The sequence below is a fragment of the Dreissena polymorpha genome, chromosome 2 (assembly GCF_020536995.1).
Source record: "Dreissena polymorpha isolate Duluth1 chromosome 2, UMN_Dpol_1.0, whole genome shotgun sequence".
Lineage (NCBI taxonomy): Eukaryota > Metazoa > Mollusca > Bivalvia > Myida > Dreissenidae > Dreissena > Dreissena polymorpha.
The window spans coordinates 75693613-75719383 of record NC_068356.1 but is presented as its reverse complement, the minus strand read 5'-3'; the positions used below and the strand labels follow the sequence as shown (position 1 = coordinate 75719383).

Genomic DNA, 25771 nt, shown 5'->3' with positions numbered 1-25771 from the left:
CATGAAGATTGGACAATAAATGTGTCCTCTAATGTGTTAACAAGGTTTAACTAAAGCCATATAAGGAAAAATGCCCCGCCCCTGGTGGCCATGTTTTTTAAGCAACCAAAACCATTTTCAAACTCATCCAAGATATCATTGGGATAAATCTTCTGACCAAGTTTCATGATGATCGGAAAATAAATGTGACCTCTAGAGTGTTAACAAGGTTTTACTAAAGCCATATAAGGAAAATAGCCCCGCCTCTGTAGTGGCCATGTTTTTCAACCAACAGGCATCATTTTTAAACTCGTCCAAGATATTATTGGGATGAATCTTCTGACCAAGTTTCAAGAAGATCGGACAATAAATATTGCCTCTAGAGTGTTAACAAGATTTTACTTTAGCCTTATATAGCCATTTAAGGAAAAATGCCCCGCCCCTTGACGGCCACGTTTTTCTAGCAAACGTAACCATTTTCGAACTCATCCAAGATATTAATAATACAAATCTTCTGACCATATTTCATCAAGATTGGACAATAAAAATGGCCTCTAGAGTGTTAACAAGGTTATACTATAGCCATATAAGGAAAAATGACCCGCCCTGTGGCGGCCATGTTTTTCAACCAACCGACATCATTTTCAAACTCGTCCAAGATATTATTGGGATGAATCTTCTGACCAAGTTTTATGAGGATCAGACAATAAATGTAGCCTCTAGTGTGTTAACAAGATTTTGCTATAGCCATTTAAGGAAAAATGCCCCGCCCCTTGGCAGCCATGTTTTTCAAGCAAACATAACCATTTTCGAACTCATCCAAGATATCATTGAAACCAATCTTCTGGCCAAATTTCATGAAGATTGGACAATAAATGTGGCCTCTAGAGAGTGAACAAGGCAAATGTTGATGTCGCACAACGGATGACGGACAACGGACGACGGACAAAAGGTGATCACAAAAGCTCACCATGAGAACGTTGTGCTAAAAAGGTTTTACTTGAGCCATATAAGGAAAAATGCCTCACACCCGACGGAAGTTCTTCAATCAACCGGATCCATTTTCGAACTCGTCCAATATATCATTGGGACAAATCTTTTGACCAAGTTTTATGAAGATCTGACAATAAATGTGGCCTCTAGAGTGTTAGCAAGGCAAATGTTGATGACCCACAGCTGACAACAGTTAAAAGGTGATCACAATAGCTCAACATTGAGCACATTGTGCTAAGGTGAGCTAAAAATATTCAAACAAATGAGTTGCGTATGATGATATTTTTATGCTGCACTGATCTGTTATCCATTTAGAGTATGTACCCAATGAATGTATTTAAAGATACTAACGGATCAAATGGCTCCACATCCCATTCTGCCTCATAACTTTCATCTGATACCTCTTCCTCCTCCTCCTGAAACAATTTGAGCCTTGTTCTGAGAAAACTGGGCTTAATGCATGTGCGTAGTGAAATCCCAGATTAGCCTGTGCAGTCTGCACATGCTAATCAGGGACGACACTTTCCGCCTTAACTTGATTTTCGGTAAGGGGGGACTTCCTTGAAACTAAAAATACAATAAAAGCGGAAAGTGTCGTCCCTGATTAGCCTGTTCAGACAGCACAGGCTAATCTGGGACACTTTAAGCACAAGCATTATGCCCAGTTTTCATCAGGTTAATTATACGCAAATTAATATTAATAATATGCAAATCAATGTGGCACTTTCTGGGGCTCTGAGATTTTTTTTGCTTTTATTTGATACGGCCTGTGCCATTTGAATTGGGAAAATTAGCGCAATAAACAGTGAAATTGGGAAAATTTGCGCGATAAACCATGAAATTGGGAAAAAATTTAGCATTATATATATGATTATAAGTAATAAAATTAATATTGTTTTTAAGTGCATGTTCAGGTTTTTTTCTAGCCATTTTGGGAAAAGGAGTCTGGTTAAATTGGGATTTTTTTTTTATCAATAAAAGTGGCAAGTTTGGAGTTATTTATCGACAAAAAGGACTAAATTAAAGTTATATATTTTGTAGGATGTTTAAAAAATAAAGTTGAGATCTAGAGTTAAGAAATCATAACTAAGTTATAAGAGAGAAATTTTGGTCAGATTTTTGGGAAAAAACTTGGAATTTTGCGATAGGGAAGCAGCCGAAAATCGGCGGTTATTTTGAGCAAAAAAATCACTGGGGCTTTTTCCTTGTCCTAAATTGATATATCAATAATCATCAGATTATTTCTATGCAATTTGCCAAATAAATACCAGGGGTGTGATTGAGGTGAAGTCAGAGGGGAGGAAAATTCTGTTGACTGATTTTGTCTACGCGAATCACGCGAATAACGCAATGACAAACCTTAAAACAGACATTAAAATAAAACATACATTAAAATAAACAATTTCTTGAACTTCATAACACTATTTCTTTATGAAAACCTGTTTAACTACACATTTCACATACTGGGGATGCAAAGTAAACAATATTTACTGTGATCAAAAACAGCAGTTGTTCAATATATTCACAGTAAATGGACTTATTTAATTAAATATCAAATGGGGAAAACATTAATAAATATAAACAAACACACTTGAGTGTTCTTGTTGAGTTAATGATGTATTAAACTGAGTAAAATTAATATATTTTAATGTGTTTACCTTTTAAAATCTTGCATTTCACATCTACAGTTCAATGCTATTTCAGTTAACTGAACAGTGTGACAAACATAATAAAGCAGAATATGCATATGAATCTGATTACACACAGATCCACTAACATATAAATCAAATCATGTTTGTCTATTTCCATTTTCAAACGATACTCTTCTAAATTGTTTTACTTCGCAAGTAGAGTGAACTCCAATTTGCAAACACTGGTTTCCGAGACACAATTTCACTGCGCACATTTGTAAAAAAAATATGTGTTGCTTGTATCTAAAACGCAGTCTTCATCGATGACAGACACATTTCATTTATCCTATCTAACTACATGATGACAGTCGCTAATTCGATTGATTTTTGTCATTTGGATAAACTTAATTTTCACTTTGCCACTGCGCCATTTGCAGACAAATCAGAAAAGTAATACCGAACGCATTTAAAAAGAACGATTTTAATTGGTAGATTGGAAAACAACAGCCAATGACATCGCTCGTTTCAAATTGCTTAGGCAGAATCTACCAGTGTACTATGCGGAGTGATTTCAGCGAGCCGCGGATATTTCGGGCCGCGGAATCGGATGTACCCACCTCTCACCCCCCCATTTTTTTACGAATTTACGCGAATCTCAGAAATGACCTCCGAGACAACCCGATCCGCGGAAATCCGCGGAAAAATCACACCCCTGAATACAATGTTTATTTTTTTAATTTACTTTCTGAATATGCATATTAATGATGATATGCATATTAATTTATTCTACCAAACAAATATTGGGCAATCAATGTGACTACTTGTGTTTGCCAGCTTTTACTTTAATTTGACCTCATGTCATAGTTCATGAACACAAATTACCAGGTTTTGAACTAGAGCTTTGTCACAGACGTGACGAATACCCCCACATGCCACATTGACACAGAATATTTTGCATGTTGTCTTAACAAAAAAAAGCAGACAACATGCTGAATGATTAAAAACGCACTAAGTGACCCCATGACCTAGTTTTTGACCCAGCATTACCCATATTCAAACTTGACGTATACATCATCTAGATACAACTTCTGACCAAGTTTGGTGAAGATGTGATGAAAACTACTTGAATTAGAGAGCGGACACCATGCTCAATTTTTAAAACGCACTAAGTGACCCCGTGACCTTGTTTTTGACCTACCATGACCCATATTCGAACCTGACCTAGACATCATCAAGATACAACATATGACCAAGTTTGGTGAAGATCGGATGAAAACAACTTGAATTAGAGAGCAGACACTTACTAGGGACCCACCGACCGACAGACAAGCTCACTCCTATATACCCCCCTAAACTTCGTTTGTGGGGGTATAACTAGTTAGAGATATCATTGATACAAATTTTAAGAGAGAGTTTCAAAAAGACTGGGCAAACAAACATGGTAATTATTGTTCACACATTTATGAACAAGAGCTGTGTTTGTGAAACACAATGCCCCAACCATATAATTGACCTTGAAGGATGACCTTGACATTTCACTACTCAAAATGTGCAGCTCCATGAGATACACATGCATGCCAAATATCAAGTTGCTATTGTCAATAATTGACCTTGACCTTTGACGGATGACCTTTCACCATTCTAAATGTGCAGCTCTTTGAGATACACACGCATGCCAAAAATCAAGTTGCTATCATCAATATCGCAAAAGTTATGGCCAATGTTAAAGTTTTGGGACAGACACACACAATGATAGACAGACAAACACATACAATGACAGACAGACACAGGCCAAAATCAATATACCCCTTATCATTCGATCTGGGGGCATTAAAACCATGAAAAATGAAACCAAATCCACATCTACTCACAGGTGGAGGAAATGTGGGATCACATTCCATTACACATGGCTCCATCTTGCACATGTTGTTGTTGTTATTGTTCTCAAGGTCACCAGGCAGCTCCAAGGTCACTGGGTCAAGCATCAACTGTGTGTTCAACAGTGTCAGCTCTGAGATGTGGTTTTCCTTTGCTGCTGGGAAGAAATATATCTAACAAGACTATTGCCAAGCAAAATATGTCCCCTACCGGCTCCACCATTGTCAGAATTTCCACCATTAACTGATTTTTTTATTTGTTGCCATAGCAACCAGAATTTTTGAAGTAGGAACAAAATGAAATGACGTGCATAATGTCCATATTGCCATCTATCCATGTTTCAAGTTTCAAGAAAAAATATGAAGAACTTTTAAAGTTAACGCAGGATCCAGAAAAGCACCATTTTCAGCAGTATTTCTAGTCTTTTTGTTGCCATAGCAACCAGATTTTTTGACGTAGGAACAAAATGAAATGACGTGCATAATGTCCATATTGCCTTCTATCCATATTAAAAGTTTCATGAACAAGGGCTGTTTGTAAAACATGCATGCCCCCCTATATGGGCTATAAGTTGTAGTAGCAGCCATTGTGTGAATACGTTTTTTGTCACTGTGAATGGGGGTGTTGGTGGTGGTGGTCATAAGAAATGAGTAAGTAGTAGTAGTAGTAGTAGTAGTAGTATTAGAGTAGTAGTAGTAGAGTAGTAAGTAGAAGTAGTAGTAGTAGTAGTAGTAGTAGTAGAGTAGTAGTAGTATTGTAGTAGTAGTATAAGTAGTAGTAGTAGTAGGTGCTGGTAGTGGTCGCCGCCGCCCTCTCGTCGTCGTCGTCGTCGTCGTCGTCGTCGTCTCGTCGTCTTCGTCGTCGTCGTCTTCGTCGTCCGTCGTCGTCGTCTTACGTCGCGCGTCGTCGCCGTCGTCGTCGTCAGTCGTTGTACGTAGTAGTAGTAGTAGTAGTAGTAGTAGTAGTAGTAGTAGCAGTAGTAGTAGTAGTAGAGTAGTAGTAGTAGTAGTAGTAGAAGTAGTAGTAGTAGTAGTAGTAGCATTAGAAGTAGTAGTAGTAGTAGTAGAAGTAGAAGTAGTAGTAGTAGTAGTAAAAAAAGTAGTAGTAGTAGTAGTAGCAGCAGCAGCAGCAGTAGTAGCAGTAGTAGTAGTAGTAGTAGTAGTAGTAGTAGTAGTAGTAGTAGTAGTAGTAGTAGTATGCATTACAAAAAATGCAGTTAGCCTTACATTTGGTAAAATTTAAATACATTACAAGGGAGGCAAATCTGTAACAATAAATTTAAACTTATTTCATTTGTTTCCCCTGTAGTGTATTACCTCCCCTGTCCTGCTTATATTTATATTAATCAACAAAATTAAACATTAACACAATATTTAATATACGAAATATACAAAAAATCTCATATTCTGATAATATTTTTACTGATCCACTGTATTTTACTAAAAGGATGATGTTTCATTGGACTGATAATTATAGATTTAGGATTACAGACCAGTTGCTTCAGTAATATTGTTCAGAGTGTGTCCTGTTGGCCGCGTATGCATTCTTGAATTATCATTCAAAAAACCACTTTACTATTTCGAGTCACCGTGACCTTGACCTTTGACCTAAAAATCAATAGGGGTCATCTGCGAGTCATGGTCAATGTACCTATGAAGTTTCATGATCCTAGGCCCAAGCGTTCTTGAGTTATCGTATGACAACCACCTGGTGGACGGACAGACCTGACCGACATGAGCAAAGCAATATACCCCCTCTTCTTCGAAGGGGGGCATAAAAAATATGAAGAACTTATAAAGTTATCGCAGGATCCAGAAAAGTGTGATCACAGACAGACGGACAGACACACTGAGCGCAAATCGTAAGTCTCCTCCGGTGAAACCGGTAGGGGACAATAATTATTTATATGTAACATATTTATTTTTATCACATGCAATACCTTGTTTACCATGACTTAAAAAACCATTACATATATTTTTTTCTTTTATACCGAAAGCTAAAATATGACATTTCTGCAGTGAAATAACAGCAGTGAAAAGAACAATTGTTCTTTCACGAGTGAAAAGAACAAATTTTCGGAACTACTTTTTCTACTACTTTTACATTTGCGTATTCCTACGACATCACGGACATGTACTGTTTAGTTAATGCTGTTACAAGTTAGTATTATTGTAGCATTATTTTATGCTTAACTTTGTTTGGTTATTTTAGTAACAGCAATAAAATGTTAAAACCTTTCAGCTTTGTTTACTCGTAGATGATCAACTATTGGACTTTTTTCTTTCGGCTGAGGAATGATGCAAACACTAATGACGTCATTTTGTGTATTAAACTGTATTGAGGCACGCCACGGGAGAGGGTTATTTTTCAGCGAAAGGGAAATTATTATTAATTATTTTCTTGAAAAAGAGGCATAAAAGAAACAGAAAATTTGTTCATGTCAGTGTAAGATCGTTTGTTATTTCACTCGTGATCATAGAAAAATAACATTTTCACTCGTGGCTTTGCCACTCGTGAAAATATATTTTCTATGATCACTCGTGAAATAACAAACTATCTTACACTGACATGAACAAATATCCTCTATATCTTACACATAGTGTAATATACTTTTAAAGCATTTTTATTGGCTTAGTTTTCGTTTATTGACCAATCGCAGGGCTCGAAATTAACACTCGCAAAATGCGAGTGAAAAATACCGATTGCGAGTTAAGTTTTAAGCCACTAGTAATTTTTTGAGAAAAAGAAATAGTTAAAAAAAACAACAGTAATATTGCTAAATGCGTTCAACGTCCTGAACGCTAAACCGTAGGTCATAGAACGACCTTATACCCGTATGCGGAAGCGCGCACCTTGTATGTAGACTGGTATACTTATAGTACAGATACGAGGATGGTATTGGTACAAAGAACGTAAAACAGTCGACTAATTCACACGTGCTCATTGAACTTGAACAGACATGGCGTCGAAGCGAAAAATAACTAGTTTCTTTTTGCCCACAGACAGAAATAACAATACGAAAGATAAAGCAAAGTTAACTTTTGAAAAAAAAAACGAAATTAAATTATGTTTCCAGCAAAATTTGCGAGAATGATTTTGATTTTGGGAGTTGGTATTAAAGCTGCTCGCAATGTTTTGCAAGTAGAAAAAAGTTAAATTCGAGCCCTGTCAATCACATTTTGTTATTTTGCTGAAATTAGTTGCAACGTCAAATGATGTCACGAAATGTGTAAACAGCGTTCGAGATTTTTCATTATGTTTGCATAAATATTTAATTATTTATGTAATTTGCTAATTTAAAAGCATGTGATAAAAAAGATCTGACACTCATTATCAAATCATATCGTATTTTATTAAACTCGTCCAGGAAATTTGGTAGTAAGCTCGCCAAAGGCTCGCTTACTAAAAAAATTCCTGAACTCGTGTAATAAATTATGGTATGACATGGCAACTCGTGCCAGATCCTATATGTATCCTTGGAATAATGGGAATGCCGGATGTTCATATAAAACTTCTTAAGAACCTTGACAACAGATATTTAACCATTCAGTCAGTTTATAAAATATTTTTACATGAATATCTTGAAAATAGTGAGATATGGAGTAGACACGAAAATTTACAGATAAGAGTTTTAGCTACAGCATTAAAAAAAACTCAAACTTTAGGAAAGGGTAAAGAGAGGAGAATGTTTTACTTACAACTGGGACTCTCTCCTGTACAGGGGACCTCAGTGTTGTTGTTAGCACCATCTTCAGCGCAATCTTCAATAGGAAAACACATATTGGATTCAGAATTATTTTTAAAATGTGAATGGGTTCATTGGTATTTTAAGCAAAATAAGTTTGTTGTAGGATGAGTTATTGCATTTGCATAATCTAGTTTGTTATGAAACAAACATTCTCAGCAAAATTGCATGACCATTTGACTACCAGTTTTCACTAGATATTTAAAGAGTCATACATATAAGTAAAAGTTCCCGCCTTCCTGCCTTTTTTTTTTTTTAAAGAACTTCAACATTGTTTTCAAAATTGGATGATATATATTATCAGGGGTGGTATTCCAGAAGCATCATAAGTTAAATTTTATATTTATCCTTAAATTAAGTTAAATTTTATATTTATCCTTAAATTGGGAATTTTTCTTAAGTGTTTCATTTCATACTGCAATAGTTAGGCATCGAAAAGTACATCAAAATAACATCATTATGTCAATGTTATTTGAGGAATACCAACAAGAAATATCTTTAAACAAGATGTGTTTGTGAAACACAATGTCCCCCTATATGATGTTTGACATTGTAGGATGACCTTGACCTTGTGAAGGATGACCATGACCTTGACCTTTCACCACTCAAAATGTGCAGCTCCATGAGATACACATGCATGCCAAATATCAAGTTGCTATCTTCAATATTGCAAAAGTATTCATAAAATAAGCGATTTGGGCCACATATAGTTGACCTCTGACCTTGAAGGATGACCTTGACCTTTCACCACTCAAAATGAGCAGCTCCATGAGATGCACATGCATGCCAAATATCAAGTTGCTATCTTCAATATTGCAAAAGTATTCATAAAATGAGCGATTTTGGCCACATATAATTGACCTCTGACCTTGAAGGATGACCTTGACCTTTCACCACTCAAAATGTGCAGCTCCATGAGATACACATGCATGCCAAATATCAAGTTGCTATCTTCAATATTGCAAAAGTATTCATAAAATGAGCGATTTTGGCCACATATATTTGACCTCTGACCTTCAAGGATGACCTTGACCTTTCACCACTCAAAATGTGCAGCTTCATGAGATACACATGCATGCCAAATATGAAGTTGCTATCTTCAATATAGCAAAAGTTATTGCAAAATGTTAAAGTTGGCGCAAACAGACCAACGTACAGACCAACAGACAGACAGGGCAAAAACAATATGTCCCCCACTACTATAGTGGGGGACATAAAAAGATATACGGCGTTGGTTGTGGTTGCAGTTAATGAAAGGTAAAGACTTCAATGAATGAGATCAAAGATAGCGAATGTCTTTTCTGTGCAGTTCTTAGCTGCAGCAAACGCAGTACGGGATGATACGCGGAGTTTTCGCGGCTTATTTTACATTTACATATTGCTGGTCATAAACGGATAGATACAAAACAGAAAACCAAAAGAAGAATGGAAGTGAAATTAAAACATATGAGTCAATCGGCCACACACGAATTATCCGTACATATTTTAAATATTTATACGCGCGTTCTTCGAACAAACCTGTTTTAGTGGTTTGTCTGGCGTTGCTATTTGATTCGATTATTAACAGTATCGAGAATCATTGCGCTCATGCTTAATTCATTAGTCAATATGATGGCATAATTCTTGTTAAATTAATTAAAAATAATATTTATCATGGTATTGTTGTAAAACACATTAAGAATCTATTATTGACATACCATATATATCGCTGGATATCTTCATTTAACATCTGTCTGGTCTTAAGAAAATTCCAGTTCACCTAGTTCACGCTATAGCGTCTTTATTATGTAACGATTATTTTCCTGGCCGCGAACTCCGATCAGCACATAGGGTAGAGACGCAGCGATGACCTGTATGTAAACTCTGACATTCACACACAGTGGCCGCAAATTGACCCAATATACCTCACGAGTTGAAATGCAATGCATTAAAGTGAGTCTTCGCTTCCACTGCTCTCTATACTTTAACATGTTAACATGTTGACAGGAATATGGAAGTTAGTACTAAATATGAGAACATAGCCTTTAAGTGCAAAAGTTCTCGCGCTGAAAATCTTCTGAAAATAAAAGGTGGACGCACAAACTGTATTGATGTCGAGATTGAGTGTAAAACTGTTCTATCTATTAAGCCTTTTCATTAGATATAAAAAATTTCATGCTGAACATGCAGTAAAACAGTGTTACAAAGACGCGGACATGTTTTTAATGTTCTGGTCGTATTCTCAAATCAGCCAATGCAGTCAATGAAGTGTATTCATCTGTACTTGGCCGCGGGAAGTTTTATTTGAATTCTATTGGACGCTAACAAAGGCCAGGCTAAGGTGAAAAGCTGGCGTATACAGCTAACGCCAAACATGCATGTCTTTATTAAGTAAAGAAATACAAAACATTGAAATTTTGAACTTAAGTGAAAATATTTAAGAAATGACTTAAGATGTTTTTGGAATACCACCCCAGAACAAGTTCAAGTTTCATGATCATAGCGCTTTTTTTTTCAAAAGCTTTTTCTTTACGCTGAAATAGTGACCTTATTTTTGACCCCACTAGCCAAGTTTCAAATTCATGTGAAACATGAATAGATATAATCTTCCGAGCAAGATTGTTTTCAATTAGAAACAAGAGATGTATGAAACACAATGTGTCAGAAACACAATGTCCCCTATTGCGCCGCTTTCATTTTTTTTTGTTGACCTTTGACCTTGAAGGATGACCTTGACCTTGAACTTCCACCACTCAAACTGTGCAGCTTCAGGAGGACGCCGCTTTAAAATTTTATTTTTTTTACCTTTGACCTTGAAGGATGACCTTGAACTTCCATCACTCAAAATGTGCAGCTTCATGAGAACGCCGCTTTGAATTTTAGTTTAGTTTGAACTTGATGGATAACCTTGAACTTCCACCACTCAAAATGTGCAGCTTCTTGAGATACACGTGCATGCCAAATATCAAGTTGATATCTTCAATATTGAAAAAGTTATGGCCAATGTTAAAGTTTTCGGACGGACAGACGCCAGATATTTGACATTTATTCTTGAAGGATGACCTTGACCTTCACCTTTCACCACTCAAAATGTTCAGCTCCATGAGATGCACATGCATGCCAAATATCAAATTGCTATCTTCAATAGTGAAAAAGTTATGGCCAATGTTAAAGTTTTTGGACGGACGGACAGACATGATATATTCGACATTTGACCTTGAAGGATGACCTTGACCTTCACCTTTCACCACATTAAAATGTGCAGCTCCGTGAGATGCACATGCATGCCAAATATCAAGTTGCTATCTTCAATATTGAAAAAGTTATGGCCATTAAAATTTTCGGACAGACGGACAGACTGACACACTGACGGACAGTTCAACTGCTAAATGCCACCCAACCGGGGGCATAAAAAGTGAGAGTTCTATAGTCCTTCACGGAGTTTTAATGCAAAAGGAAAACTGCCTTGCTTTGTGGCAGCAATGTTTTTTAACAGAACTTTTTTTAAACATGGCCTTTATAACATTCGAACAAATGTTCTGACCAAGTTTCCTTATTATCAGACAAAAACAAACTTGGTGTTCATAAGCCTTTTTTTAAGTTGACATAGTTAAATAGTTTTTGACCCCACATGACTCCCTTTCATACTAAGCTTGACTATGATTGGCACAAATGTTCGGACCAAGTATCATAAAGACTGCACAATCAACACCATAACTCCAGCTGTCTGGAAGGGTTGCTAACAAAACAATGGTATTGCATACTTCACAAATTGGTTGAAAAATCTGCAAAGTGTCAATCCCCTATACAGGGCTCAACATTAAAGGTTGTCCTATTGTCCCTGGCAAGTAAAAGTTAGGTCCGGGCAAGTTACTTTATAATCTAGTTGTCCGCCCGGGCAAGTGCAAAAAAAACAAAGCATATAATTTAGACTTTAATAAGACTTAAAAGCCGGATCTCAACTGCTTGATTTTGCGGTGGTAAAATGTTAACCTGCATTAACTAGTGGGCTGGGTTTATCTACCAGTGATTTGCTGTTAACATTTAGAGTGTTTATAAATAGAAACACGTGTTTGAGCAGACAGCATACTTGGTAGAGTATAGAATCTGTATTTACATGTAAACTTGATTTGAGATATTCGCTAGCTATTGGCTGAAAGAAGTTCATAACCTTTCAAATGGGCGGTGCTTAGCATTTACAGGGAAATTTGAATTTCAAGCAGACAACAAAAACTTTTTTCTATAAGTCAATAACTATATAACTTACAATCACCAAATTACACATACATATTTTTTGTATACCAAAGTATATGTATGCCAAATTTCATTACATAAAAACTGCAATATTATGAAAAAATCATTTTTGTTTTCTGCTGTTAACACACCAGTGTACAGCTGAATAGTAGACATTTTGTGAGTTTGGGGACCTTTAATACTGCTTCTCCGGTGTTTAAATTGCTGTAATCATTTTGTTAAATGTGCAAAAATAAAAAGGTTTTGTGGTGTATCATTTTGATCTTCATAAAAAAATATGAGGTTAACAGTTAATTTGATATTTCATGTTTGGGCAAATGGCTTTACATTCAGGGCAAGTAGAGTTTCCAAGTACTAAGTTGGTTTTTAGGTTAATGTTGAGCCCTGCTAGATTCAATAATTTTGGGCAAATACAGCCAGCCATACTTGTGAATTTGTCTCCATCGTGAGTATGGAAGGCGGCTGATGAGAAAAGGTTCCCAGTGACAGTGTACCTCGGAGCACAATGGTTCAGATGGGAGGTGTTCTCCTTCACTTGCGTAAAAGGCTTCTTCCTAGTCAAACCTGGAGAAATAATATTAGTTAGGTTAACATTTTTTTCCAATTTAACCTTAAGAATAATTGTTTAATACCAAGAGATGTGTTTGTCAGAAACACAATGCCCCCTACTGCCCCGCTTAGATTTATCATATATTTTTTATCATTTGGCAGATACAGTTAAATATCTCACTTTAAAGCTTATTACTTCCCTTGGATTTGTTTTTTTGACCTTTGACCTTGAAGGATGACATTGACCTTGACCTTTCATGACTCAAAATGTGCAGCTCCATAAGATACACATGCATGCCAAATATCAAGATGCTATCTTCAATATTGCAAAAGTTATGGCCAACGTTAAAGCAGGGTTTTTTCTGCCTATTTTGGGAAAAGGAGTCTGACCAAATTGGGAATTTTTATTCGACAAAATTGTCCAGTTTGGGAATTTTTGCTTTGATGAAACAGCCCATTTTGGGAAAACATTGTGAATTTATCATGCTTAAAAGTCAGTGGTTTAACAAATAAATTTGTTTTATTTGTTATTTTGTGTTCTTTATATAAACACATGCAATATTGGGCATGATCAACGTTTATTCAAGTACTGCAATTTTGTTTTTCAGTTACAGTTACACTCTGAGATAAGAACTGTACAGTAAACAAGAGGGCCATGATGGCCCTGAATCGCTCACCTGACTCATTAAGATCAGATGAAAACTATGACCTCTATTGTCTACACAATGTTTTTCTATGATTTGACCTAGTGACCTAGTTCCTGACTCTAGATGACCCAAATACAATCCCAATCCAGATTTCATCAAGGTAAACATTCTGACCACAGTTCATAAATATTGGATAAAAACTGTGACCTCTACTGTCAACACAAGGTTTTTCTATTTATTTGACCTAGATTTTTACCCCAGATGACCCAAATACAATCCCACCCAGATTTCATCAAGAATTTTGACCAAATTTCATAAAGGTTGGATGAAAACTGTGATCTCTAATGTCTACACAAGGTTTTTCTATTATTTGACCTAGTGACCTAGTTTTTGACCCCAGATGACCCAAATAAAATCCCAACCCAGATTTCATCAAGATAAACATTCTAACCAAATTTCATAAAGATTGGATGAAAACTGTGACCTCTATTGTCTACAGAAGGTTGTTTTATTATTTGACCTAGTGACCTTGTTTTTGACCCCAGATGACCCAAATACAATCCCAAACCGGATTTCATCAAGATAAACATTTTGACCAAATTTCATCAAGATTGGATGCAAACTGTGACCTCTGCTGTCTACACAAACAAATTGTTGACTGACGGACGCATAGACACACGCAGGCACGCACAACAGACGCCGGACATCACACGATCACATAAGCTCGCCGTGTCACTTCATGACAGGTGACCTAAAAATATGTGTCGGAGATAAACATGAACAGTTGTGGTTAAAATCCCATAGAAACAAGGGCTGTTTGTAAAACATGCATGCCCCCCTATATGGGCTATAAGTTGTAGTAGCAGCCATTGTGTGAATACGTATTTTGTCACTGTGAATGGTGGTGGTGGTGGTGGTGTAGTAGTAGTAGTAGTAGTAGTAGTAATAGTAGTTGTAGTAGTAGTAGTAGTAGTAGTAGTAGTAGTAGTGGTAGTAGTAGTAGTAGTAGTAGTAGTAGTAGAAGTAGTAGTAGAAGTAGTAGTAGTAGTAGTAGTAGTAGTGGTAGTAGTAGTAGTAGTAGTAGTAGTGGTAAAAGTAGTAGTAGTAGTGGCAGTAGTAGTAGTAGAAGTTGTAATAGTAGACGTGGTGGTGGTGGTGGTAGTAGTAGTTGTACTAGTAGTAGTAGTACTAGTAGAAGTAGTAGTAGTAGTAGTAGTAGTAGTAGTAGTAGTAGTAGTAGTAGTAGTAGTGGTAGTAGTAGTAGTAGTAGTAGTAGTAGTAGTAGTAGTAGTAGTAGTAGTAGTAGTAGTAGTAGTAGTAGTAGTAGTAGTAGCAGTAGCAGTAGCAGAAGCAGTAGCAGCATTACAAGACCAATACTTAAGAATGATCAAATGGGAAAAGGTAACCTAGCACTGGCAGTAAATATGGGGCTCATTTACAGGTCAGATTTGGAATCTCTGCTGTAAAATGAGATTTTGAATGAATTAAAGGGAGGCAAATCTGTAATAAAAAGAACATGCATAAACCGTAGTTGTTTCCCTTGTTTGAACCATGCTAAATCCTTACAAGTTTGGAAAGAATTGGATGAAAAATTTGGACTTTATTGCATAAACACCATTTTCTCAATTCAAGGGGAGGTAATTCTGTACTTCATGGACCAATAATGCTCATTTTTTGTAGGGTTCGTGTCCTCATTGATATAAAGACACTGTGCAAATTTGGAAAGGACAGGACAAAAAATGTGGAAGATTTTTGAAAGTTTTCACAAAATAGGCAAAAACGAATAAACATGCAAAGTTCAAAGAGCTCCTGCAGCCATGTTTTTTGATGAATCAAATTTCTTTGAACAACTTTTTCAGGGGAGCCTTCAAAGGTCATCAAATTTTTTTTAACAATTCTTTTGTCCCATGACCTAGGGATGCTCCACATGAAATTGGCTCAATGGTTTAGTAGAAGAAGATGTTTACAAATTGTTTACAGACAGACAGACGGACGGACCCCGGACGGTGAGTGATCACAATAGCTCACCCCGAGCTATCACTCAGGTGAGCTAACAACTTATAGCAGATATTTTTTACCAAAACAAACACTGTTTAGTCACACAAGTTACAGCATAATTTTTCTCTGCTTTCTTTTTTTGAAAGCATCACACAGGTCCTCCAATGTTGCGTCATTCAGATCTAGACCTTCAATGCAGGTAAGCATATATATATATTGGTTATTGGGGCCCTTCAAATTGAGAAATATTGCTTTGTTTTTACAAAAAAAGGATATAGATGCTTTTTAATAACAATTGTGAATTAACGTGCTTTCAATATTATATGTATAAAGGTTAAACTTAAAGAACAGAATAGGAAGACGAAATATATGCCATGATAATTTTTTTGAGATCGCGCATGGGGACAAATTTAAGCCCCAAAATTTGACCAATTCGAACACTGTTTTCAATGTTTCATAGCCAGCAGCTTATCAAGAAACACAACATATGAACAATAGGTTAACAATACCTTAACAAGAGGGCCATGATGGCCCTGGTGGTTCACTTAAGTAGCATTGTTAAGTTAGGTTTGTTCAAGATTTTTTTTGAAAAGAAAGGGTTTGTTGTTTCAGAAGATATAGAAATATATGCATTATAAGTAGTTTTGTGTGTTACAGTGTATGTAAATAATGTTTATGTTGTTTGAAATAGACATTTATTACTGATTGTGCCAAAGCTTTATTTTAGACAAGAGTGTACACAAGGTTTTACTAAAGCCATTTAAGGAAAAATGGCCTCCTTTTTCAACTGACCGGAACCATTTATTGAACTCGGCCCAGATAGCATTAGAACAAATGTTCTGACCAAGGAAAAATGCACTGCCCCCTTGTGGCCATGTTTTTCAATAGACCGGGATAACTTTCAAACTCATCCAAGATATCATTAGAACAAATGTCCTGACTAAGTTTCATGAAGATTGGACAATAAATGTGACGTCTAGGGTGTTAATAAGGTTTTACTTTAGCAAAAAGGAAAACTGCCACGTCCCCTCGCTGCCATGTTTTCAAACCAACTGGAACTATTTTTGAACTCGTCTAAGATATTATTGGGACATGGGTTTTGAACAAGTTTCATAAAGATTGGAAAAAAACTGTGGCCTGTAGAGTATCAAAACAGTAAATATTGACAATGCACAACAGATGAAGGTGATCACAAAAGCTCAACATGAACATAATGAGCTCAGGTAAACTAAAAATGGCCAGCAAAAAACTAAAATCACATACCTTTGTTAACATGAGGAGTTGATGTGATGAAATCACTATTGTTGATGCTGGGATAGCATGTCTCCTTGGTGATAGTGTTTTCAGGTCTAACATCATGGTTGCCACTGCACAGTCCCGCGTCCTTCTTGGTTTTCTTGCATGGTTCCTCACACACCAACTGAAATAGGGAACCATTAGTCAGTGATTTCCCCCATCTTTTCTATTGCCAGTTGCTGTGAAAGTCGTCCTAACAAACTTATTCAACAAATTGCAAACATTCAGATTACTGACATGAATTTGAAGTTAAGTGCAAATTTGTAGTATAAGACCTTTGTCTGACCATTTTGGTAAAAATTTACATGGGTCAATTGAAATAAGCACTAACAATTGCCATAATGTGAAATATGCTTATTTCTAAAAAAGTCTAATACAGACCCTCCCACCTTAAGAGAATTTCTTCAAAATGATGTTATGTCGCAACATTCTCAAAACTTTCAACATAACCTTGGACTATCTCTGCCCTTTTATCAGATGTGTCAATAAATCAGCCCCCCACTCCACCCCCCCCCCAAATAAAAGCCATGCTAGCTAGTGTTTTTCCCAGGCCATTTTAGCGTGGCGAAAAGCCACGTCGCCCTCCCGGATCACCACGCTGCCCTTTTCAAAGGCAAATTTCGCCACGCGCCCTTTTTTTCAACGGCAAATTTCGCAACGCGCCCTTATCGATAACATCTTTTTTTCCTTACGATCTATATTGGTCCGCAAAATCAGCTTCCTTGATTGTCTGTGACGCTCCGACTGTGCTTGATTTACTCAACGACGTCAACATCTAAACGACTATATTTAATTGAGCAGATTTTATCTATAACAGTGCTCGATGTATAGGTAGGTCTTACTAACTGCTCCAAAGCTGTGAATTAGTCATGCGTGAATAACCCCGTGTCAGTATCAATCGATAATGCTGGAGGCTATGTTATACCAAGCGCACTTTTCGGTCGGCAATGTGTACTCCTCCACGATATAATCATTACTTCGGAGACTTTTGATGAAAAACTCTATGTTATTCTCGTGGCTTTGCATGCATTATTCAGTAATATCGAAACATATATTTTTACGCATAATTACATTTAATTTCACAAACAAATTTATTCTTTATCGTTTTCGTCTTTAAGATAATTAGATCTAATTATTGAAAAAATTACTGAGACGTATACTAATTTAACAAAATGCGAATCCGTATATGATTTAACGTTACTATGCGCACCTGTCGCTTACATCATTTGACATTTTATCAACATGGCGGACTACACAGAATTAAATTGTGAAAATGTCAAATAACGTCGTAAACGATCGAATTAACGATGGAGATTATACATTAAGAAGGAATTAATGAAATGTCTGTGATAATCAACGATGCATAAAAATGTTTTAGATAGCAACAGCATTATTTATTTATTTGTAATCTACTCGGTGGATGTATGTCACGGAAACGAGTGTTTGCATATTGTTAGCGATCAATTTACTCGCAATGTTATTTTAAACATCTGTCGAGATTATTGTTAAAAAATGGGATAAGACAAACATGGTTTCATTTATATGTTAGTGGATCTGTGTATAATCAGATTCATATGCATATATTGCTTTATTATGTTTGTCGTGCTGTACAGTTAATTGAAACAGCATGGAACTTAAATGTGCATTGCAAGGTAAATATATTAATATAAATCATAGTAAGTTAAATACTTCTATTACCATTAAATGTGCTTGTTTATATGTTATTATTTCCACAACTGCTTCTGATGCGATTACATGTTATTCAGGCATTCAGGGAACGTTTTTGCCCTTTTTTCCTAAACTGCGCGCTAAAATGCCCTTTTTGAAAGTAATGCGTCATGCCCCTTTGCCCTCCTGGGAAAAACACTACTAGCTAGGCCCTTTATCAAAATCAAGATTTTTGTATAAATATTTACCATATCTGCTGCATTGGTCTGTACTTCGACAGTTAGCTGGGGTTTGGTAGCGAGAGGTCTTGTTTGTTTTTCAGCAGATCGTCTTCTGAGTCGATGTCGACCAGTCTTTTGTCGTAGCTGCATTACTACAGGAATTACTCTGCGCTGAAATATACATGGGGAATATCTGAATTAACTCTATGCTGAAGCAATTAAGGAAAATCTGATGAAAAATCTGAAATTGACAACTTAATGAGGATCCTGTTTGATTCATTGGAATACAGCACTCTGTTCGTAATTTTGTTGAGAAAATACAGCTGAGTTTCATTTGGAGCCAAATTTCCCAATCTCAAAAAGTATATATCGCCCCATTAGTGCAAAAAGGTACCACATGCCTTCTAATTTCAATGTCACATGGTACCTTTTTGCACCAAGGGGGCGATATATGACTGCCTAAATTTCCAAATTTAAGGTTTACATTTTTTTTGGTCAAAACAAATCTCAAAAATCTAGCGCATCTCACATTTAGCTCTTTAAGTTGAACCTCAGTAAAGATAATATTGAAAAAACTTTAATTCTGAATTTTTAAGTATTCATTAGTAAAACAACAACACAATTTTCCTAATTTTATCTGCCCAAACTTTAACAAACAAGAGGGCTGTGATGGCCCTGAATTGCTCACCTGACTAACCAAATACAATCCCAACCCAGACTTTATCAAGATAAACATTCTGACCAAATTTCATAAAGATTAGATGAAAACTGTGACCTCTATTGTTTACACACGGTTTTTCTAAAATTTGACCTAGTGACCTAGTTTCTGACCCCAGGTGACCCAAATACAATCCCAACCCAGATTTCATCAAGATAAACATTCTGATCAAATTTTATAGAGATTGGATGAAAATTGTGACCTATATTGTCTACACACGGTTTTTCTATTATTTGACCTACTGACCTAGTTTTTGACCCCAGATGAACCAAATACAATCCCAGCCCAGATTTCATCAAGATAAACATTCTGACCAAATTTCATAAAGATTGGATGAAAACTGTGACCTCTATTGTCTATACAAGGTTTTTCTATTATTTGACCTAGTGACCTTGTTTATGACCTAGTGACCTAGTTTTTGACCCCGTGACCTAGCTTTTGACCCCAGATGACCCAAATACAATCCCAACCCACATTTCATCAAGATAAACATTCTGACCAAATTTCATAAAGATTGGATGAAAACTGTGACCTCTACTGTCTACACAAACAAATTGTTGACAGGTTTTCTATTATTTGACCTAGTGACCTAGTTTTTGACCTCAGATGACCCAAATACAATCCCAACCCAGATTTTATCGAGATAAACATTCTGACCAAATTTCATAAAGATTGGATGAAAACTGCAACCTCTATTGTCTACACAAGGTTTTTCTATTATTTGACCTAGTTTTTGACCTAGTGACCTAGTTTTTGACCCCAGATGACCAAAATACAATCCCAACCCAGATTTTATCACGATAAACATTCTGACCAAATTTTATAAAGATTGGTTAAAACCGGGACCTCTACTTTCTACACAAGGTTTTTCTATTATTTGACCTAGTTTTTGACCAAGTGACCTAGTTTTTGACCCCAGATGACCAAAATACAATTCCAACCGAGGTTTCATCAAGACAAACATTCTGACCAAATTTCATAAAGATTGGATGAAAACTGTGACCTCTACTGTCTACACAAACAAATTGTTGACGGACAGACGGCCGCACACACACACATACGGACGCTGGACATCTCACAGTCACATAAGCTCACCATGTCACTCCGTGACAGGTGAGCTAAAAATAACACTGGTCCATGTTCTGAAATTCTAATGAGAACTCTTTAATGTCTTAAATGACGTTGTAGGCTAAAACGGCTCATTTTCTAAAAACATTATTTCACAAAAAAAGACATCATGAATTTCAATTCAGTAACTAAATAAGTTGATGAACATGTATGGTACGACTATATTTTAGTTACTATATTTCATTTAATATTCCTTTGTCGTATTCAAGTATTGGATAAGTATAAAGTTAAAATGTTGAAGTTAAAAAATTAATCACTTTTAGATTTACCTTCTGGTCGCAGTAACAAAAAGGTTACACAATATGTGTATACTATATTTCCACAAACATAAGAGACCAAACAATTATCACAACAATGAGGAACTTAAGATATGATAATACTTATGAATAGAATGAAAACAAAACCAGCCTGATCCTGACTAAAAAAGCCATTCCACTGAGAAGAGATAAGAACCAGTAACCACTGCATTACAAAATTTACAATGCTATGACTTAACCCTTTCAATGTTATAAGTCAATCATTCTTTGAACTGAATTTTCAAATGTCACAAGTTTTTACAGTGTTTTTTTACACGATCTCCTATCAACCTCTATAAGTTTAACCTTAGTAAATATTTATTTGAATACACCTTCATTCTCAATTTTTAAGCATTTGTTAGCAAAAATTACAATAACAAACATAATTTCCAAATTTAAGTAAAAACACAGCTATTGTTTCCCAATCCAAGGACGCTCATCCCAATTCCCAATATGGTGGAAAAAATCAATATCAATTTCCCAAAGGGTAAGACAGGGTTCCTGCTGTCGTTCGCCATTATCGCCAAACGTGAATTAAAAATGTTGGCGACGAATTCCTGCATTTGGCAATATTTCTAAAATCAGAATTTTCTCAGCTCAATATTTCCTTCAAATTACATTAGACGCTCTGTTAACCAGCCGCTTTATGGCAGTCGTTATGGAATAGTTTTATGAAGAAAGCGGTTCTGCTGAATTCAATGGAGCGTGCTGACTGCAGCAAAGCAGCTTGTAATCAGGGATTTCAATAGACGCAGAATCCTGCGTTTTGACGCGAGCAAATTAAAAATGACTCATTTTTGACGCAACCCTTTTTCTGCTGTGCGTCATTTTGACGCGTCGAAAATTTGACCCGTGTGTCAGTCAGTAAACATCTCGAGTTCCATGGTAATAAATCCCGCTGTGCTCCTAATTGAAATTAATGTTTCAGTATTTGAAACTCGGTCTATAATCGAGAGAATACCCCGGGCGTTGTTTATCTTATCTCATCTCTTCCAATACACATGTCACCGTCTAAATAGTGCGTGCCCACTAACTGGGTAATTAGCAGCAGTGATTACGTGATAATTGATTGACCATCCGATAATTGCAGGTTTTTTGCAGACTTTTCAGACGGCACGGTTAAAGAAAGTCGGCAAAATTAATTAAAGTAAAAACCATATTGATCAAAGGTCTATTAATTACGTAGATCCAATAGTAGATCTAAGTCCAGCGAGTTTTGTCAGTTGTTAATCCACCGATAATTACGAGTAACACCCATCTTATATAAACTGGAATCACAGTTCATTTTTTATACTAACAAGTAATAATACCACACATAAACATTGAGAAAACATATTTTCTCGATAAGATATAAATTATCCGAGTAGAATTAAATTGCGGCGTCATGACCTTCGACATTGTAAATGGCGGACTTAACATTCAACCTGCGTTCAATTCAAAGCTGGCGATTCAAATTGCAAGTAATGGCGATTCAATAATGGAGAAAGCATTAACTGGATTTAACAAACATTTGATAAGGTTTGTTAAACCCGATAACAACAAGAAAAATTTGGATTATTAAGGTAAAACTACTACAGGCAAGGCATTCCAAAGTGTACATATTTCGGACATGTATAGTATTCCAGGGTTTTTTTTTACTAAGAAAGTGACGCCGATATTCGGCGTCTTCCCCTACCAGAATTTTTCCCCTAAAAATACCATTTCCCCTCCAAAAATATAATTTTTCACCAAAATATAATATTTTACCCTCAAAGAAATGTTTTTTTTTCTTTTGGGAAGTCGACACTTATCCAATTTGTACTATGTACAGCGATCTCGCTCTCTCTCTCTCTCCCGACGAACACTCAAATCTGGGAATCCCAGTGATTCTATATATAGCTCTTAAATTACGTCATGGAAACAGGGCAACTAATCGTATTAATCATGTGACTATTTTACTGGATTCCGGTCTTGCACAAGAAGGGTGTTTCGTCAATTAATTACCGGAAACCAGTCGAATTTCATCCGGGTTATGTGAAAGCCAAGATATAAACGTTAAAACAGAAAAAAGTCTCACAATTGGCTTTCATACACGAACAAAATAAAACGTTCGGACTTTGAAAATATTAATTGCGTTGACGCATTTTTTAAGAATGAATCATCAAAAACCGCTGAAACCCTGCAGGATTCGGAGGTACATGTAATCAACATCGATTAATACTGTCGGATTATTGAGAAAGTGAAAGTAGACAATCGGCAGCTGCCGCACCTTTCCCTTCCAATACTGTAGCAGATCTAGATCGTCAACCCATTCATCATGAAATTGAAATCATAATATTGACATCGTTCCCCGGCCCCAGTTGAAAACATTTCCCGTTATTAGATCTACGCCTGCAAATTTATTTAGGACTTTGACTTTAATATCATACTTGTTCATGTGTTTAAGAACAAAAAGGTCAGAGACATGCCTCTTTTCTTAAAAAAAACCTGAAGTCTGTAGGTGAGTTATAGACATTGAAATGTACAGTTTTTATTTTTTCCCCAAATATGTCTCTTTCGCGATCGATTTTCCCCTTTTACCCAGCGTCCAGCGTCTTCCCCTTTTTCTAAAAAAAAACCCTGTATTCGGATAAACAGTAATAGATATACTAGATGTTCCATGCATTTAGATTGTGTTTTGTTAGAAAAGCTATCATAGGGATGATGATAATATAATGACGATAAATATGTGATGAAAAAGTGCTACCGGTACATATCTTAAATTATTTAAATGTGTTAAAAGACTTAAATGTGTTATAACTATAAGGAAGTATCTTTAATGTACCAATTCATTAAAATATGTTGTGTTATGTATCATGGTATTGTTATTTAATAAAGCAGTTTATCTTTTTAAGATATTGTTTTACTCTTAGAGCATATTTTTATCTAAAAAATTGAATAATACAGACAAAAACACAATTAACGCGCTTCAAAATTGACCCCACCATTTTTCAATTTGACTCCTCAAAATTTCAGTCCAGGGGTCATTCGACTCCTGGTTTTTAAAATCTATTGAAATCCCTGTTGTAATTATGATAATTGCGATTATTGGGGGTGTTGTTACCAGTTATCTTACAGCATTTCTTTGACAGAAAAAAACAAATTTTTTAAATAAAAATCATTTTAATTATTAAATACTTACCTGTTATCGTATGCTTATACTTTCCAAGGGGAAATAACTCATCCGGAATTTTAACTGGGAATCCGCCACCTCAATACCGTAATATAGGCCAGGTTAAACATAGTGCAATGCAACCTAGCCAAAAATCGGTAACCAACCCTCAATATTCTTTCAATATATATACAAAAATATTAATCGAATACCGGGTGGGAGGTGGGACTTACCGATAACAGGTGAGTATTTAATAATTAAAATGAATTTTATTTAAAAAATTTGTTTTAATGTCATAAATACTGACCTGTTATCGTATGCTGATTTTGCAGCTGCGGTGGGAAGGTTCGTATATATTTTCCCAACACAGTAGAACCCATAAACAGGGTTATCAGCTAATGATATCAAGTAATCTTCGTTAAAACGGTATTAATTATGACTTCTCGGACAGAGTAATATGTCTATGTCGTAAAGAAGACACTACCGTTAGTGAAACCACAACAAGCCCAAACGTATACAAATTGTATTGTTGGCACTTCAGAAAACGAAGATAAAAAGATGACAAGGTGGTCGGATGCCTCCAGTAAACAGCTTAGAGCACGTCAAAAAGTGGGGTGTGATTAATATATGCCCACAAAACAGACAGAGCTCTTAATTCATGCGGTCAGATCCTAAAAAGGAATGAATCCTTAGATAGGATAAGATTAACTTTCCTTAGTCGAGGTCTAACCCCGAGAAATAGAAGCAGCAGACACATCTCCCCCCCCCCTTTTTTGGGGAAATGAAGAGTGTCTTTGAGAACCTCGAATGGACTTCTGACTAACACTGCTGAGATAGAATTTCAAAGCCCTGATTGCCCAAAGAAGTTTATCCTCATCTTCATGACTACCAGTTTAAGAAAACTTGGAAACTTGAAGGTAGAAGCCATATAGAGGACTTGATATTAAGCAAGGAATCCTGGCTGACACAACAAAGTGAAAACGACAATAGATCCAACTGGAATTGGTCGTATTCAACAGAAAAAGCATGAATTTCACTTCTCCGTATGGTAAAAGCCATAATAAGAAGGAAAACCGTCTTAAAATTGTATTGGAACTGTTAATAAGCCTGATGAAAAAGGTTCATAGGGAGCTCATTAAGCATCCCAACATGTTACACAAGTCAAAACCGCTTAAGAAGGTAAAGGAACGAAAAACATAGTGTTGACGTTCCATAGTTTGGATCAGTTCCAAAATAGGTAAGACAGCACAGAGTTGCGATGACTTACACAAAACAAGGTATACGAAAGCATAATCTCTATCCTTTGATGAAGAATGGAACAAATTTCTTATCATCAAGAAAAAGATGAGAAAAACCTCTATGTATCTAGCAGAGTGATTAAGGTAATAACTATGCTCTCAATTACCCAGTAAAAAATGAATTTCCATAAAACCTTTATACAGTTCTGATGGAATTATCCTTGCACAAGTAACAAGGATTGAAACTCTAACAGAAAAACGTTCTTCTGTAGAGATAACTAAAAGTTATTAATGGCCAGACATGTAGTGGCACATGTTTGGATCAGTAAAAATATGTCTCAGTGAGATATGATATTTGACCTGTGAAGAAGTTTCCTGAAAATAATTGTACAGGAGACTTAAAAGGTCGTAGAACCATAATCC

General features: G+C 36.0%; 1 protein-coding gene across 4 annotated transcripts in view; it reads right to left on the bottom strand.

The window, feature by feature from the left end:
* The window catches only part of LOC127867663 (CTD small phosphatase-like protein 2), a 49922-nt gene that overhangs the window by 15019 nt on the left and 9132 nt on the right, over window positions 1-25771 (bottom strand). For 2 of the 4 annotated variants that reach the window (XR_008043599.1, XM_052408990.1), the window contains exons 1-7: window positions 20954-21106; window positions 18866-19009; window positions 16917-17073; window positions 12886-13023; window positions 8180-8242; window positions 4475-4638; window positions 1324-1388 (exon numbers count right to left, since the gene is read on the bottom strand). Coding sequence is in view for 3 of the 4 variants with exons in the window: in XM_052408990.1 (XP_052264950.1) it covers window positions 1324-1388; window positions 4475-4638; window positions 8180-8242; window positions 12886-13023; window positions 16917-17073; window positions 18866-18988 (710 nt within the window). In the remaining variant the exon portion in view is untranslated. Of the gene's footprint in view, window positions 1-1323; window positions 1389-4474; window positions 4639-8179; window positions 8243-12885; window positions 13024-16916; window positions 17074-18865; window positions 19010-20953; window positions 21107-25771 lie in introns of those variants that run through there. The other 2 variants (XM_052408992.1, XM_052408991.1) reach the window with 2 other exon arrangements.